Raw genomic sequence first — 16,519 nt, 5'->3', positions numbered from 1 at the left:
TTTCTTTGGAGATCTGTTTAATGGAGGTTTAATTTCGTTGCCTTAAGGTTTAACGGTTTAAGATAGGGGGCTGAAAGTTAAGATGTTTCTATGTTATAAGATATTAGCCAACAAATGATATTATAAAAATCCGATATTCGTCACAGGGGCCACTTCTCCTTTCTAAGCCTGCTAGACCCTTTACATATTTCGTGTAGAATTTAATAATCTTTACCATATATATATATACATTTTTAATTAAAATCGGGATTAACAGTGTGAAAAACTCGAATTTGTAACATCCCATAATACTTTCTATGATCTTAAATCTTTGCGTATACTACTTGTTTACTTCTAAGACGGCCCGGCAACGGCCGCAGTCCAGATGCTAAGAAATTGTTCACTACTCGTATTCATCCTTTGTGTACATTGTCGTCATGTTAAATATTAAGTTATCTTGTAATACAAATAAATAAATGTAATAAACTGCACAACATGTTAAGTGTAAATCGATTGGTACGTGTTGAAAATGATATGTGAGGACGGTGAATCCTGACCCACCGTGATACAGTTCTTACTTCTTACTAGTACGGGGGTCAGATGACACTTACTTGCCTGTTGGTTTTGTACCATAAAAAAAACCGGACAAGCGCGAGTCGGACTGACCCACCGAGGGTCCCGTACTTTTTAGTATTTGTTGTTATAGCGGCAACAGAAATACATCATCTGTGAAAATTTCAACTGTCTAGCTATCACGGTGCATGAGATACAGCCTGGTGACAGACGGACGGACGGACGGACGGACAGTGGAGTCTTAGTAATAGGGTCCGTTTTACCCTTTGGGTACGGAACCCTAAAAATGATGTAAGTAAAACAATGTAAGTACGTAGTATAAGCACCTTTATTAACTCAATAAAATATCTTTATCTATATTTATCTTTATCTATTTTTTCACGAGATAATTCAATATAATTTTTTTTCAGAAAACAACCTTCATTGGCGGGACGTGCTGGCCGAGCAGGCCGCGGGACGTGCTGGCCGAGCAGGCCGCGGGACGTGCTGGCCGAGCAGGCCGCGGAGCAGCCGTCGCGGCGAGGGTCGACAACATTCTTATTGAGGCCATGAGGTGAGACAACTCATTATTTCCTGTTCCTCATATTATTATTTTTTACTTTTATTTATTCTATATTAAAATAATAAATAAAAAAATAAATATTATAGGACATTATTACACAAATTGACTAAATCCCACAGTAAGCTCAATAAGGCTTGTGTTGTGGGTACTCAGACAACGATATATATAATATATAAATATTTATAATTATTAAAAACATAGAAAACACCCATGACACAGGAACAAATATCCATGCTTATCACACCAATAAATGCCCTTACCAGGATTTGAACCCGGGACCATCAGCTTCGTAGGCAGGGTCACTACCCACTAGGCCAAACCGGTCGTCGAAAATAATACATTAAAAATAACAGAAAAGCGCCGTGAAACCCTATCGAGTTTGTATCGACACTAGATTCGCGGCGACAAATTACATTATAGATAGTTGTGATACATTAGCAAAATATAAATTCTAACATTAAAATTATAAATGACATTAGTTCATGCCAAAATACAATATAGCGGTGGGTCAACCTAAATAAATAGCTCCCGCTCAGATACAGAAACCGGCCATGCATTCCTTATCGCTGCGAGGCATTCGTATCCAGAAAGTCGTAAACGGTTAAAGTTTTCCTTAAGGGTAACCTTTGATTAAGTAAGGAGCTAATCACAATAGATCGGACGAGTTTGAGTACGCGACGAGTGGCCCGAGTGGGGCGTGCAGCAAATACAGGTGATTTATTTCGTTTTCCTACTCCTCTACTGTTATCTGTCATTTATGCATTCATTAACACGAATATAAGAACATACATAAAAGGTTTCAAGAAAAGTCTATATTGTCTATTCCTCATAAAAGCTCTTGTCCTTTTAATCGCTATAACGTTACTGCGATTAATGGCTACCAACCTAACAAAACCAAAACGAATACAGTTTTAAACTAAGTGCATTGCTGCCAACTTACAAAATATTCATTTGGTTGCATAGTAAAAATAATTACTTCATAAGTCAGAAACACGCATGTGACACCCGTAATATAGCAACACCCATAGACTACGAAGACCGCTTAGCGTTGCTTGTTAGTCTCCGTAGGCTACGGTGGCCAAAATTGAGAAAAAACTGTCCAAAAATTTAATTTAGCAAGTAGCAAGTACCAGGGCCTCATGAGTTACGAGGAGGTGTCGCCGACCGGCCGGCCGCGGCCCGGGGCGGGCCGGGCGCGTAACAAGGTATGCTCGCGCGTCTTGGCTATATACTTTTGCTGTAATTTGTTTACCTAAATTAAGATTTATTTTTGTTGACTCGTAGGAAAAATATTGTATGCAACGTTGTATAAGTAGGTCAAAAAATGCTCGTGGCGTATTCCTTTACAATGTTCGCCTACGCCTTCGGCTCCGGCTCACATTGTAACTCACGCCACTCGCCTTTTTTGACCCTTCTTATACAACTGTTGCATAAAATACTATAGCGTGAGAACACTTAATTTATTCGTAATGATGAATTCATGTTAATATGGGTGGGGGGGGGGGGGGGGGGGGGGGGGGGGGGGGGAATTAAATTATTTTTATGCTTTATATAGGTAAGGTTATCTTTAGACGCTATCAAGGCCAATAGTGCTTGCCGACTGTAGTTGTAATTGGTAATACCTACTCAATACATAAGCACAAACATTAGCGACATAAGCTATTTTCCTACCAAATCTAAGCTAATTTCTTACCAAAATCAAATAATTATATTCATTTTAAAAGAAGTATTATTACAATGGAATCAAAATTTTTAATTTTTTAAGTAATGACATAAAACAGTGCACTAATTTAAATGAATTCACAAAAAGGCTAAAATGTTATTTAATAAACAGCCCTTATTACACCTTGCAGGAATATTTCCAGAAACTGTATGAATAATAATAATATTTTATTTAAATTTGTATAATACTCGTAATAATTTTCTTAGCTTCAGAATTATCGAATTATTAGCTATAGAAATTTAATGTTATCGTAAACTTAGGCTAAATGTATTACCTAGTGTCAGTTTTGCGTGCCAAGTATGGCAGAGCATGCATTCATGTAACCTATCTACTGACATGACAAATTGTAATATCTGTGTAATGTTCTAGCAAAATAAATGATTTTGATTCTGATTCTTTATGTATTTATAGGAGGATGCATTAATTACATTTTGTAGATGTCACGTGTATAAGACGGATCCCCTATGGGTTAATTCTTGATAATGGGTTACCGAGCGGATCCCAGACTTTCTTATAACCAGCGTTTAAGCATACCATTGTAACTTTATTACATGCAAATGTAATTAAATGCACAGGTAAAATAGGTTCGTAAACCTTTATTAGGGTTCCGTAGCCAAATGGCAAAAAACCGGCCAAGAGCATGTCGGGCCACGCTCAGTGTAGGGTTCCGTAGTTACTCTTCCGTCACAATAAGCTAAACTGGAGCTAAAAGTATAGTAAATTGTTAACCAAGGGATGAAACGGTACCTTTCACCCGAGTTAAACAAATAGGCAAATTTGCATAATCAGTACCTAATTAAAGTAAGTCTAGCAGTACTATGAAGGGAAATCTTTTTGCGATAACTCAAAAACAGCTAAACTGATCATTTCCGCTATAGTTTTCATTTAATGTCTTTCTTAAGCTCTACTTCCACGATTTTTTTCATATTTTTTGGACCTATGGTTCAAAAGTTAGAGGGGGGGACAATTTTTTTTTTCTTTCGGAGCGATTATCTCCGAATATATTCACTTTATCAAAAAATGTTTCTTGAAAACCCCTATAAGTTTTGAAAGACCTTTCCAACGATACCCCACACTCTAGGGTTGAAGCAAAAAAAAAAATTTCACCCCCACTTTACGTGTAAGGGAGGTACCCTAAAAAAAATTAAATTTTTTGATTTTATTGTACGACTTTGTCGGCTTTATTGATTTATATATCCATGCCAAATTTCAGCTTTCTAGCACTAATGACCACGGAGCAAAGCCTCGGACAGACAGACAGACAGACACACAGACAGACAGACAGACAGACAGACGGACATGGCGACCCGGGTATGTCCTTAAACTACGTCCAAAAGAGAGGTATGGGCAATGTGAATGTCATCTCGCCTTGTGTGGTAGGGCACAGCACAGCAGATGTCATTCCAGATCTAGAGCAGAGCCCAACTGGGGAAGGACCTCCACCTTACAGAAAACCGCAGCCAAATAACACTTGACCCTACTCATAGTGTTGTGTTCCTGCCGGTGAGTAAGGTTGCCAGAGCTCAACGAGGGGGGTGGGGTTAGGGTCGGCAACGCGCATGTAACTCCTCTGGAGTTGCAGGTGTACATAGGCTACGGAGACTGCTTAACATCAGGCAGGCCGTATGCTTGTTTGCCACCGACGTAGTATAAAAAAAAAAAAAAAAACTATAAGGGTTCCTAGTTGACTACGGAACCCTAAAAACGGAACCCTTATAGATTCGTCATGTCCGTCTGTCTGTCCGATTATGTCACAGCCACTTTTTTCCGAAACTGTTGTATATGCATGCATAGGTAGATGTACGTACGCACGGTGGCTGCGCCCACCGCGATATAAACCAGTTACCGTGTTAAATAAAACAGTTCGCTAATGGCTACGTTGTGTGTCACTTGTGTGCCTTCCCGACCCATATCTATCAGTGGCGACGATTCGATAATTACCTCGCGTGTTAATCGCCGTGTATCATGGCAACTTCAAACTCGGTCGGCTTATTTTCAAGTTTTAACCATGAACAACAAGAGTGGCTTACGTACAAAAATAGGCTTGAACAGTGGTTCATCGCAAACAACATCGACGATGCAAGCGATAAATCGGGTGTGAGAAGGCGCGCCATCTTGTTAAGTGCACTTACCGAAAGCACCTATCAATTAGCAAGTAACCTTGCTCTGCCCGGTGTTCTTGAAAACAAAAGTTACTGTGAAGTGGTACAGTTATTGGATGCGCATTTTACTCCAAAGCGCTGTGTTTTTGCGGAGCGTTATCACTTTCATTCTGCAGTGCAGAAGGTAGGCGAAACTTCAGCGCAGTGGGCCGCGCGGCTGCGCGGGCTCGCGGCGCATTGCCAGTTCAAGAACATTGAGGAGGCGCTTCTGGACAGATTTATCATGGGCATGCAGTCTGGTAAAGAGCGCGAAAAATTGTTTTCGAAGGAGCTTGGCGAACTCACCCTAGCGAAAGCAATAGACATAGCTGAAAGTGTGCGGTGCGCCCGCGCCGCAGCCAGCGCGACCTTGGCTCCGACCGCGACGGCGGTGGTGCCCGGCGCTGAGAGCGTGTTGAAGATCGGCGAGACTACAGCGGGCCGCGGGAATAAATGTTCTGTATGCGGTCTAAGTAGCCATAAAACGGAGAACTGTCGTTATGTAAATTACAAGTGCAAAAAGTGTAAAAAGAAGGGTCACTTACGTAAGATGTGTAACCTCAAATACGTTGAGTCAGAGGAGGTGAGCGAGGATGATGATGGTAAGTTTTTTAATATACGTTCAGTTAGGGGTGAACCTATGATAGAAACAGTTATTATCAACGGGTTATCTGTATAATGTGAAATAGATACCGGCTCCCCCATAACCGCTATATCACAAAAAACTTACGAGTCTCTGTTTAAAGAAGTGCCGTTATCCCCTAGTAACAAGAGGTTTGCGGGTTATAATGGTATTCCGATCCTAAGTATAGGTTTTGCCAAATTACCGGTCGTGTATTTGGGCAAGACTATTATTCTCGATGTACACGTCATTCCTCAAGGGGGTCCGGTGATCCTTGGGAGAAACTTCATCTCCAAATTCAAGTTGGAGCTCGCGCCTATCCTCTATTGCTCGACAACAGAGTCCGAAACCGACGATGTGAGCGATTTGATGGCTCGTTATCCAGAATTATTTTCGGACAAACTAGGTCGATTCAAAAAATATAAAATAAAATTAACGCTTAAGGCCGACGCCAAACCAGTTTTTTACAAAGCCCGGCCCGTGGCATTCGCTCTGAAAGATAAGGTCGATAGTGAAAGTAAACGTTTAGTACGGCTAGGTATTCTAGAGCAGATCGAATATTCTGACTACGCATCGCCCATCGTGCCAGTGCTTAAACGCGACGGGTCAGTTAGGATCTGTGCAGACTACTCTCAAACAATAAATAAACAATTATTGATTGAGAAATACCCCCTGCCGACTATCGAAGAACTTTTCTCTAAATTGCACGGAGGGGTTGAATTTACAAAACTGGATATGTCAATGGCTTATAATCAGTTTGAAATTGACGACCCCGATAATATTACATGTATCAACACAAATCGGGGGTTGTTCAAATATCGGCGTTTAATTTTTGGGTTGTCAAGCGCCCCAGCGGTCTTCCAACGTGCTCTAAATAATATTCTTGCCGATTTAGAGGGAGTATTGTGCTTCCTGGATGACGTGCTCATCACGGGCCGGAGTAGGGAGGAGCACGTCGCGCGCCTGCACCGGGTACTACAGCGTTTTAGAGATGCGGGGCTGACGCTTCAGAAGGAAAAGTGTTCTTTTTTCCAGAATGAAATAACGTACCTAGGCCACGTTATTAACAAAGATGGTATAAGCAAATCTAAATCTAAGGTCAAAGCAATAGTCGAGGCACCGGTTCCTAAAAACATAAATCAACTGCAATCATTCCTGGGGTTGATCAATTACTATAGGAACTTTGTGCCTAGGGCTTCTACCATCTTAAGTCCCCTATACGATCTTTTAAAAAAGGATGTAAAATGGGAGTGGAAATCAGAGCATGAAAAGGCCTTCACGGAGATAAAGACTATGTTAGCATCAGATCAAGTCCTTGCGCATTATAATCCTGATGCTAAACTAATTCTCACTTGTGATGCGTCACCCCAAGGCCTCGGTGCTATTTTATCACAAATACAGCCAGACGGGTCCGAACGTCCCATTTCTTTTGCTTCCCGAACTCTAAATGCAGCAGAAAAAAAATATGCGCAAATACAAAAAGAAGCGACAAGTTTAATATTCGGTATAAAAAAATATCATCAATATTTATATGCACGTGCGGAACCTTTCATTCTACGCACCGATCACCAACCGCTATTATCTATCTTCGGTCCGCACCGAGGAATACCAGAGATAACAGCGAACAGACTGCAAAGGTATGCAATATTTTTATCTGCATATAATTACGTAATAGAATATGTACGTAGTGCGAATAACTGCGCCGATTTCTTATCTCGGGCGTCATTACCGGACGAGCCGGTAACACGCGCGAGGGGCGCGGGAGCGGAGGACACCGCTGCATATGTACATTTCGTTTTGGAGGGCAGTTGTTTACCAATAACTATCAATCGGTTGCAGCAGGAGACGCATAATGATGCGACTCTAAAAAAGGTTGTTTATTTCGTTCAAAATGGGTGGCCTCGCAAAACTAATGATAACGAGATTAAGCCGTACCATCAATGTAGATTTCAGCTATCGCTTGAAAAAGGGGTTTTAATGAGAGGCCATAAGGTCGTTATTCCTTTGGCGTTACAAAGTCAGGTTCTGGCAGAGCTACACGACTCACATTTAGGTATTGTGAAGAGTAAAGCTGAGGCGCGTTCGCGGGTTTGGTTCCCGGGCATTGATGCCGCCATCGAGAATCTGATCGGAGCCTGTGAGGTTTGCACTCGGTTGCGACCGACACCTCCGCGCGTCCCGCTCGCACCATGGAAAATTCCAGCACATGTATTCCAAAGGATACACTTGGATTTTCTCGGGCCTATTAACGAACACTGGTACTTAGTCATAGTCGACGCCTATAGTAAATGGGTGGAATGCTACGACATGAAAACAAATTCGTCGTCAATTAACGTGGTTGATAAATTGTACGACTTCATGTCTAGGTACGGTATACCTTGTACGATAGTCAGCGATAATGGCACTTCTTTTGTCAGTCAGTACTTTGAAGAATTTTGCGCTTTAAATGGCATACAACATTTAACGTCACCGGTGTATCATCCTTCCAGTAATGGTATGGCGGAGTCATATGTCAAAGTAATAAAAAAGGGCCTAAAGGCTGCACTCTTGTCAAACTCGAAGAGTAAAAGTGTAAATAATCAATTACTAAAATATTTATTTCATTATAGAAATTCAAAACATACTACTACCGGGGAATCACCAGCGCAGCTGGTATTCGGTAGACAATTAAGATCGCGATTAGATTTATTGCGTGTTACGTCACAAGGGTCATCAACCTCGCTCACCGCACTCGACTCTTTTGTTAAAAATAAACAGTGCTCGCAGATTAAACATTACGGTGGTGTAAACAGATGTCCATTCATTACGGACGAGTTAGTTTTATATAAACACTTTACAAATAAAAATCATTTTACTTGGACCCTGGGAACTATAGTAAAAAACTTAGGTCGTGTGCTTTATCTTATAAGAGACAAAAAAACAAACAAAATAGTGAAAGACATATTAATCAAATTGTTAAAAATAAGGGCCAAGTCACACCGACAGCCGAGAGTCTCTCCGAGCCAAACAAAACACCGGAAGTCTCCAGCGAATCATCATCTCCTGACGCACCTCCTGTTTTTGATATCGGGCCTCAGCCTGCCGCACCATTTACCGTGGTGCCTAACATAGCTGGTGGACCGGAGGCAATGACGAGGCAATCTTCGTCACATGAGCCAGCAGGCCTGAATAACGAAGATGAACTGATGATGGGGGAGGAGGAAGATGCGAGGCCTCTCGAGACAGCGTCTGTGGCCATGGCAAGCCCAGCTACGGTGCCTGCGCCGGCAACCGCCGCCGGCCGCGCGCCGCCGTCGCCGCCCGGCGCCGCAGCGGACGACGCCCCTCCTGAATCCGCGGATCCGCCGGCCGCGTCCACACGGCTCAAGCGGGCTCGTCCGCGTTTTGATTATAAATAGTTCTTCTAAGCTGGTCGGACTGTGCTAGTTTTAGGTTAGTGTAAGAAACTATGGGGAAGGGATTGTTGTATATGCATGCATAGGTAGATGTACGTACGCACGGTGGCTGCGCCCACCGCGATATAAACCAGTTACCGTGTTAAATAAAACAGTTCGCTAATGGCTACGTTGTGTGTCACTTGTGTGCCTTCCCGACCCATATCTATCAGAAACTATAAGAGTTTAGAGTACTGTAGTGGGTACCCTATTATGGTAAGGAGGTAAACGAAGAATCACTTAATTACATCTATTTATTCAGACTCCAAATTAGTATCAGAAGGTTACATTAATAGAAAACACAAACGATTAGAGAAAAGGCGCAAGACCAGGCGGCGTCGCGGTATCGCGTATGTATTAAGAATGTGCGCACTTGTCGAGCTGCGCTAAGCGACTGCCCGTACTAAATGTTCATTTAAACTGTTTACCAAAACTGCTGACTCTAACGTGCGTCGACGCCTTGCCGCTACATCATCCCCCCCCCCCCCCTTTTTGAAAAAAAAGGAAAAGAATAATCAAAGTACAACAATACAAGAAACAAGAAAAAAAATATCAAAGCTAACAAAACAATCTTACTCGCTATGAGTGTGACACATACCTCATGCTTATATGTAAAAAAAAATGCTTACATTGTACTCTAGCGCTACGAATGTAAACAAGAGCTGTGAAATAAGACTTATACCTATTACATTACACGTTTGAATAATAACATTGTTGTTTCATTTATAATGAACGTAGTGGTCCATAGTTCTGAGAACTTAACAGCGATTACAATTACCCCTTTGAGCACTTCATAACAACACTTATTGATACACTTGTTGTGGGGGACTGGCAACAGTATGAACTTTAATAGCTGTGGGTGGTAAATTTCCGATTGTTTTCTGCACCCACGATCTAGCACATTGTTTGCATTTCATTCTCACAAAATAACATATTGCCAACAACAAAATTATTCCCAATGCGATTAGTCCAATTCCCACATAATTTAGTTTTGACTCCACTTGATTAGACCAGTTTTCCACTTTTGCTATCGCTATGGCATTGTGCGAGTTGTTTTCCTCCTTACAATTTCAAAACCACTTTACTGACAGGAAATTTTACTCTTTAACGTGGAACAACGTGCTGTACTGACTGTATATTGAATATAATTGTAGTTAATCTAATACATCTTACTTAAATATGGATCAAAAATAACAAATCATTACATTTTCTCTTACATTGTCACGTACCGCTTCGATACGTTTTTTAAAAAGAATCAAACAATGTTACAAAACATTTATGACTACAGTATAAAAACTCTTACCTAAGTTGCGGGTCTCGTTTTTCAGAGCCCGACTTGAAACTGATAAACCGGTACTTATAATTACTATTTGAAATGTAGCCATCCACCCAGTGCAATGGCTACCACACTACTTTCGGGAAATAGAAAATCTACCCCGGGGTCCAGGCTCCATCCAGGAGATGCTAAATTAAAAACAAAGTAGCTGGACCCGAATTTCACAATTTCCAGGAAAATCTCAAAAATTTAAAATGTGCCATCCCTAGGCAACGTCTCCGTCCAAACAACCTAACCCTGCAAAATACCTAAGCGGAAACGAGTCTCAGTACTGTCTATATTTCAACTGTGCAACCTACGTGCTACAATTTTTATTCATCAAGCATAAATCTAACTGGCCTATTTACCGTGCGTCCGCTCCTCGTGGTACGAATTAAAGGTGTTGGCGTTTTACTCACTAATGGCTTTGTAGGCTCACTTGTGGTAGTTGTGGTTAACCCGTCATTACCTACGCTTCTGTTACTACCAGAATTATTATTGCTTTCAGGTTGCTCTTTTAATAAAAATGCTGGATTTAGCCTATCAATCGATATTTCTACCTGTCTATTGGGTAACTGAATTTTAAAAGTTTTAGGTCTCCTATTTAAAACTAAATATGGTCCATCGTAATTGGGAGTAAGCGGTTTTTTTACCATATCGTTCCTTATAAAAACGTGAGAACATGATTCTAATTCTTTGTGGAAAAATATTTTACGCGAATCGCTATTCGCTCGTGACACGGGACGTAGGCTATCGACGATCGACCTAAGTTTCTCTACATATGAAAAAGGGTCATTGCAATTTATTTTGGAATGTGTGTAAAAATCACCTGGCAATCTCAAAACATGACCGTAAAGCATTTCTGCTGCACTTACTTCGTTATCTGACCTGGATGCTGCTCGAAGTCCCAGCAAAACCGTAGGTAGCTCATCAGCCCAGGACGCGTTGTCTGCTAATCTGGCTTTTAAGCTACTTTTAACTGTCCGATGCCAACGTTCCAAAATCCCGTTGCTAATTGGGTGATATGGGGTTGTACGTACCTTGTGTACCCCTAAAAATTTCATTAAGCTCTTAAACAAATCACTCTCAAACTGTCTGCCTTGATCAGATGTAATCAAACTTGGGCACCCGAATCTGCAGATCCAATTTTCATAAACCACTCTCGCTACTGTCTCAGCTGTCATGTCAACTATTGGAATGGCCTCTGGCCACCTGGTACGTCGATCTATCATTGAAACTATATATTTGAAATTTTGAGCTGTCGTGGGCAAGGGCCCCACGATGTCCACATGTAAATGTCTGAACCTCTCCGCGTCTTCAAATTGTCCTAATTTAGAAACTGTATGCCTACTTACCTTTGCCCTCTGACACTGCACGCATGCCTTTGCCCATGTGCCTACATCTTTATTCATGCCTGGCCAAAAATACCTCTGGGCTACCATCTTGCGTGTGGTCCTAATGCCTGGATGACTAATGTGATGAATGGCCTCGAACGCTATCTTCCTGAATTTCTCTGGTAAATACGGTCGAGCATTATCACCTGATATTTCGCAATAAACCTTACCTTTTGAGTTTGGCATACCTAACAACTTATATTTCGTTTTGTCCGCTGTAAACAATTCTGCAAACTGCCTATCGGTTTCCTGTGCTTGCGCAACTTCCTCGAAATCGATGACTACAGGGCAAGCTATCGTTTCTACACGTGAAAGCGCGTCAGCAACTATATTCTGCGAAACGCTAATGTGTTCTATCTCGCTCGTAAATTCGCTGATGTACATTAGCTGTCTCGCTCGTCGTGGCGTCTCCTTTGCTGACCCTACCTTTGTTAGGTAGCGACCGTGAGAGGCTTATGGTCCGTGTACACTATTAATCTCCTGCCCTCTATCATATTCCTAAAATACGCTATAGACATGTATATTGCAGTCAACTCTCTGTCATATGTACTATACTTTTTTTATGCATCTGAAAACGCTTTCGAAAAATAACCTAGCGGTCTCCAGCTATTGTCTACTCTTTGTTGTAACACGCTACCCGCTGAGGTTCCCGATGCATCTGTCATAAGCGCTAGCGGAACGTCTGGGACCGGAAACGACAATGTAATGGCGTTTTTTAAGCTCTCTTTACATTGCTCAAACGCGGTCACTGCTGCAGCGTCCCACTCGATTTTGGACTGATCCTTTTTTTTGAATTATGTAAATACTTATTTAAGTGACTCTGCACATCCGCCGCTTTGCCTAAATGTGCCCTATAAAAGTTAACCATTCCTAAAAAACGTCTAAGTTGCTCGACGGTCTCTGGTCTCGGATAGTCTACAATTGCCTTAACTTTATCGTTGCGCGGTCGCAGTCCGTCTGCCGACACTGTATAACCTAAAAAATCTACCTGTGATAGTCCAAATTGGCACTTGCCTAAATTAATTGTCAAACCTACTCTGTCAAAACTCTCAAGTACCTTACCTAAATGCTCTCTGTGCACGTTCTCGTTCTCTGGTGCTATTATTACGTCATCTATGTAGCAAAATAGGGATGAATTCGCGCCTTGCTCGTCAGTGATGGTTTCTATGTCTTGCAGCTGTGCATTCATGAAGCGCTGGAACGTCTGTGCTGCGTTTCTGAGCCCAAAACAGAGTCTTGTAAACTCAAATAAGCCGAAGGGTGTGATCACTGCGCTTTTCTCGATATCTTCTGGCGCGATTTCAATGGCATGGTAAGCGCGGTTGATATCTAGAGTTGTGAATATTGACTTACCCGATAATCCGTACGTGAAGTCCTGTAGTCTAGGAATTGGGTATCTGTCCGGCTTGGTGACAGCGTTCAGCCTCCTGTAGTCGCCGCACGGTCTGATCTGCCCGTCCTTCTTCGGCACTACGTGTAGTGGGCTTGCCCAGGGACTCTTGCTCGGTCTGCAAATACCTAAAGCTTGCATGTTACGAAATTCCTGCTTCGCCTGTTCGTACCTATCTCGCGGTAACGGCCTAGCGCGCGCATAAACCGGAGGTCCCGAAGTCTCTATATAGTGCTTTACACTATGTTTAGCAGGCTCCTTAAATGACACAGACTTTGTTACGTCCGCGTAACGCATTAGGATGTCACGGTATGGGCTATCATCCCGAATGCATTTTATGGACGCTAACTCGCAACGTACAATGGACCCGATACACTTCAAATTCGTCACTTTATCAACTAATATTTTACAGTCTAAATCTACCATTAACTTATGAGTCCTTAAAAAATCAGCACCCAGTATTGGCCGAGTCACGTCGCACATTATAAAGTTCCACCGAAAAGCGCTGCGCAACCCTAAATTGAGCTCTAACGACACGATTCCGTAAGTCCTTATCTCCGTGTTATTCGCTGCGTACAGTTTGTAACTATTACTACCACACTCGCGACGAACCGTAGCACTGAACCTACTGACCGGCACTATAGATACGTCTGCTCCAGTATCCACTAAGAAACTCATACCACTGTTAAAGTCTACTACACACAAGCGGTGGCTTTCCGTTCTCGGCTCCACGCACCCCCCAGCCGCTCCAGGGTGCACCGCGTCTAGTTTCCCTACGGTGGCTGCCAAGCGTACGCTGCCGGCGGCGCCCCGCCTGCCGACTGCTGTGGCCTCCCCCAGGCACACGGCTGGATACATGCTCGTGCATTCTCTCTGAATTTATAGTGGTACCTGCATAACCAGTCGGGTTTCCCGTTTGGTCCGCGCGACCTCGACCGCGAACGATTCCTCTTCAGCCGGAAATCTCTTCCTCTTGGTCTTGCCCTGAGCTCACTTACTTCGCCTCTGAGCTGCTTGATTTCCAAGGCCATGTTCCTGAACTCGCAGATCAGGTCGCTGGACACGGCGCTCAACGATGCAGTAGCCTGGGCCGCCGGGGCTGCTACCGTCGCAACCACCCCTGAGCCCATGGACTCCACAATCTTGTCCGCCATAGATACCAATCTTCTGGTTTTGTCTCTTCACCGACCGCCGTCAGAATCGCCCTTGTCGCCGTCGGTAGCTGCTGTAGCCACAACCTTTTCACTGTATCGTCCGACATATCAGCATTCCTGGCCGCCTCGGCCATTCGCCTGTAGAGTTGTGAAGGCTTCTGCTCCCCGAGCTCCATTTCCTTGACCAGCCTATTAAACTGCCGATCCGCGCTCTCCTGGAATGCTGAAATTAATCTGGCCTTGAGGGATTCATATCTCCTCGCCGTGGCATTATCCAGCAAATCGCCCACGGTGCTCAGTTCCTCTTTACCTAACTTGCTGAACACCAGATCGAATTTCGCCTCTTGGCCCAATTTCTGTGGCGCCAGTATTGCCTCAAACTGCCTAAACCAAAGCTTGGGCATGTCTTTCCAGAATGGAGCTATCCTCGACGATACCGTAATGGCCGCTAAATCGCTCTCCATAGCTGCTACTTGTCTCGGTTCCGTAGGTCTGGTGCTTGGTGATCCCGCTGATCCGGTGAGCTGGGGTCCCGCTAACTTAGCGGATTGTTGTTCCGTAGTCCCGGTGGCTCCCTGTCCCGCGCCGGGCTGCTGCACTGGTACTCCGAGCAGGGTATTACCGTACATTTGAACTACAACCCCCCCGGTATAGTCCACGTTCACAAACAACACGCACTTAATGTCTTTGCGCGGTGTTTCACTGCCCGCCTGGCCTGCCCTATTATTATTTAAGAGTTCAAAACAAAAACGAACGCGGGGTCACCACTTTAGAGTACTGTAGTGGGTATACCCTATTATGGTGAGGAGGTAAACGAAGAATCACTTAATTACATCTATTTATTCAGACTCCAAATTAGTATCAGAAGGTTACATTAATAGAAAACACAAACGATTAGAGAAAAGGCGCAAGACCAGGCGGCGTCGCGGTATCGCGTATGTATTAAGAATGTGCGCACTTGTCGAGCGGCGCTAAGCGACTGCTCGTACTAAATGTTCATTTAAACTGTTTACCAAAACTGCTGACTCTAACGTGCGTCGACGCCTTGCCGCTACAAAAGCATGTAAAGAATGGAGAGGAAGCTGCGTGGACAAAAGGCACGCGCTGATACAAAGAGGCACTATCAAGATTTGAGATGTTGATGGCAAACAATGACCTTATAAAAAGGCAGGAGATATTTGACAAGAAGTACAGGGTACATATAGGAGAGAGAGACAACTGGAAAGTGGAAGTCAGACACCCAACGACAATCTGCTTCACGGATGGCTCGAGAAGAAGCTCAACGAAACTAGCAGGAGCGGGCATTGTGATCCCTAAACTGGGAGAGAAAGTATCAATATCATTGGGTAGATATGCGAGCGTGTTCCAAGCTGAGGTATGTGCAATAGCGCGCTGTGCACGTATAATCAAAGAGAGCGTGAAGCAAGAGGGTGCTGTTGTAATATATACCGACAGCCAGGCAGCACTGAAGGCACTGAAGAAAGTATCAGTCACCTCCGCTCTCGTGAGAGAATGCAGAGAGGAGCTAAACTCGATAGGCAAGCAAAGAAGTGTCACGGTGGCATGGGTGCCGGGGCACCAGGGAGTAACAGGGAACGAGAAAGCGGACGAGCTGGCGAGGATGGGGGCGGAGACGGAATACATGGGTCCGGAACCGGCTCTACCTATGTCAGCGGATGTCACGAAGGGAGTTATAGAAAAGGTAAAAGAAATGGAAGCACAGAGAGAATGGGAAGAAGAGACTAGCTGCAGACAGTCCAAGATGATGGTCAAGGGCATTGACCACAAAAGAACTAGGTATCTTCTGAAACTAGGTAAGAGCAGTCTGAGATACTGACAGGTATCATTACTGGTCATAATACTCTCAACAGACATCTTAAGGTAATGAAAATAACAGAGACGCCTCCTGTCCACACTGTGGTAAGGAGGAAACTACTAGCTTTCACCTACTAGCAGAATGTATTATGTACGCGGCACTGCGATATAATATATTCGGTAGAGATTCACTAATAGAAAATGAACTAAAGGACGTCGAACTTAAAGATGTCCTTCTGTTCTGCAGGAAAACAAGAAGATTTGAGGAGATTGGTATGGGAATGCCGCCGGGACAGTAACCTGCAGCTCCAACTACAGGGAACTGGGCTGAATGAACGCAACATGCGATCGACAGCCCGCCTGCTTCCGGCCGGGCGTCCCTACACTACATCTACATCTCTACATCTACAAGCCACT

The 16,519-nt window shown here is 43.4% G+C and overlaps 1 protein-coding gene across 1 annotated transcript; it reads left to right on the top strand.

Annotated features, from left to right (window-relative positions):
- The first annotated feature begins 3,176 nt into the window (after window positions 1-3,176).
- Window positions 3,177-9,162, top strand: LOC133534237 (uncharacterized). The gene is made up of 2 exons (XM_061873332.1): window positions 3,177-5,580; window positions 8,358-9,162. Exons 1-2 carry the CDS (start codon window positions 4,803-4,805, stop codon window positions 8,369-8,371), a joined length of 792 nt encoding a protein of 263 aa, XP_061729316.1. The 5' UTR covers window positions 3,177-4,802; the 3' UTR covers window positions 8,372-9,162.
- Window positions 9,163-16,519: the final 7,357 nt, after the last annotated feature.

The sequence above is a fragment of the Cydia pomonella genome, unplaced genomic scaffold, assembly GCF_033807575.1.
Source record: "Cydia pomonella isolate Wapato2018A unplaced genomic scaffold, ilCydPomo1 PGA_scaffold_75, whole genome shotgun sequence".
In the NCBI taxonomy this organism is placed as follows: Eukaryota; Metazoa; Arthropoda; class Insecta; order Lepidoptera; family Tortricidae; genus Cydia; species Cydia pomonella.
The sequence above is the reverse complement of the archived record's forward strand: the minus strand, read 5'-3'. Positions and strand labels throughout refer to the sequence as shown.

Coding starts and splice junctions, on each gene's coding strand:
- LOC133534237 (XM_061873332.1), top strand. CDS start 4,803: ATGGCAACTTCAAACTCGGTCGGCTTATTTTCAAGTTTTAACCATGAA.